Source organism: Piliocolobus tephrosceles, chromosome 17 (genome assembly GCF_002776525.5).
Source record: "Piliocolobus tephrosceles isolate RC106 chromosome 17, ASM277652v3, whole genome shotgun sequence".
NCBI classification, from domain to species: domain Eukaryota; kingdom Metazoa; phylum Chordata; class Mammalia; order Primates; family Cercopithecidae; genus Piliocolobus; species Piliocolobus tephrosceles.
Genome location: NC_045450.1, coordinates 74,312,984 through 74,314,335, shown reverse-complemented (window position 1 = coordinate 74,314,335; position 1,352 = coordinate 74,312,984). Strand labels below are relative to the sequence as shown.

Here is a 1,352-nt window from a genome sequence, read left to right as displayed (position 1 = left end):
GCATCCCTCCTTGGACCCATTCAGTCCAGGGAGGGTCCTGGTGCACTGGGTCTGGGAGAGCCCTTGCCTCAGATGTGGGCACTCCGGGGGCCGGGCCCAGCCCTCTGGGGGGTTGGGGGAGGGACTGAAGGCACAAGAGAACTACAAGGGTAGGGTGACACTTTATTATTCCTGATGCCCCCCTGGCAGAACCCACAGGCCAGGCAGACCCCACAGACCCCACGGACCTGGGTGCAGAGGCTGGACGGCAAAAAACACAAGGTGGGTGGGGGTGGGGGCACGAGCAGGGACAGAAGGAGGCTAACTGTGGGGACAGGGTGTCTGGGCACCCCGGGCTTTCTGGGGGGCTGGGGTGCTGCCTTGCTGGCCCTCCCCCACAAAGATTAGATGCAAAGCAGAGCCCCCAGTCCGTGCCCCTTCTCGTCGGGGCAGGGTCTTCCCTGGATGAGCTCCCAGGTCCCTCCAAGTCCTTCACGCTTTCCCTCCAGCCACCTGGCTCAGGCAGGGCCAGGCATGGAGGCCTGTATTTTATCACCCTTCGGCCTCGGGGGCCTCAGACCCAGGCCCAAGCCAGCAGGATCCCAGGAGGACTGGGAGTGGGGCCTGGCAGGGACTGGAAGCTTCTAGGAGGTCGGAGGGAGCTTAAGAGACCCCAAGGGTGCTGGAGACCGAGGCTCTACGGACCCACTGCTCACTGCCCCTCCCCACGCCCTCCACGTCTTCACGGGGTGCAGCCTGGGCTGGCCTCTCCGGCAGGGACGCCCAGGCCTCTCGGGGGCAGGCCTCTGTGGCTGTAGTACTCCACCACCTGCTTCGGGACCTCGGCCAGCACGCACTTGGCCAGCGCTGCAGGGGATGCCTGGAGGGCAGGACAGCTCAGTTACATCTGGGACCTTCGAGATGGAGATCGTCTGTCCCCGCACCTGGGTTACATCCTCCAGAATCAGTGGTGACTACCCACCCCCACCAGAGGCTCACCTGGGGCGAGGCCAGCCTTGCTGAGGATGCTGGCCACACGAGGCTGCACGTGGGTCATTCCAGCCCCCCAAGCATGGACACGAAAAGTGCTGACGTGGCAGGCGAGGCCACCTCCAGCCCAGGCCCCACCCACACTTCCCCAGCAAAGCCCGGGCGTGTCTGTAAGACGTGTCTCACTGCAGAGCTTCATGTGTCTGTAACATGCATGTTTCACTGCGTAGAATGTCATGTGTCTGTCTTCACGCATGTCTGATGTCTTGCTGTGTAGAACTTCACGTCTGTGTTGTGTGCATGTCTTGCTGTAGGGCCCCACGTGTGTGACATACATGTCTCACCGGGCAGAACCTCGCGTGTGTGCTGTGCGTGTCTCACCG

General features: G+C 62.9%; 1 protein-coding gene across 1 annotated transcript in view; it reads right to left on the bottom strand.

Annotated features, from left to right (window-relative positions):
- Positions 1–721: 721 nt before the first annotated feature.
- CPNE7 (copine 7) overlaps positions 722–1,352 on the bottom strand; it is a 22,794-nt gene continuing 22,163 nt past the window's right edge. The window contains exon 15 of the mRNA XM_023229006.1: positions 722–859. Within this exon, the coding sequence (XP_023084774.1) occupies positions 722–859 (138 nt within the window). The remainder of the gene's footprint in view (positions 860–1,352) is intronic.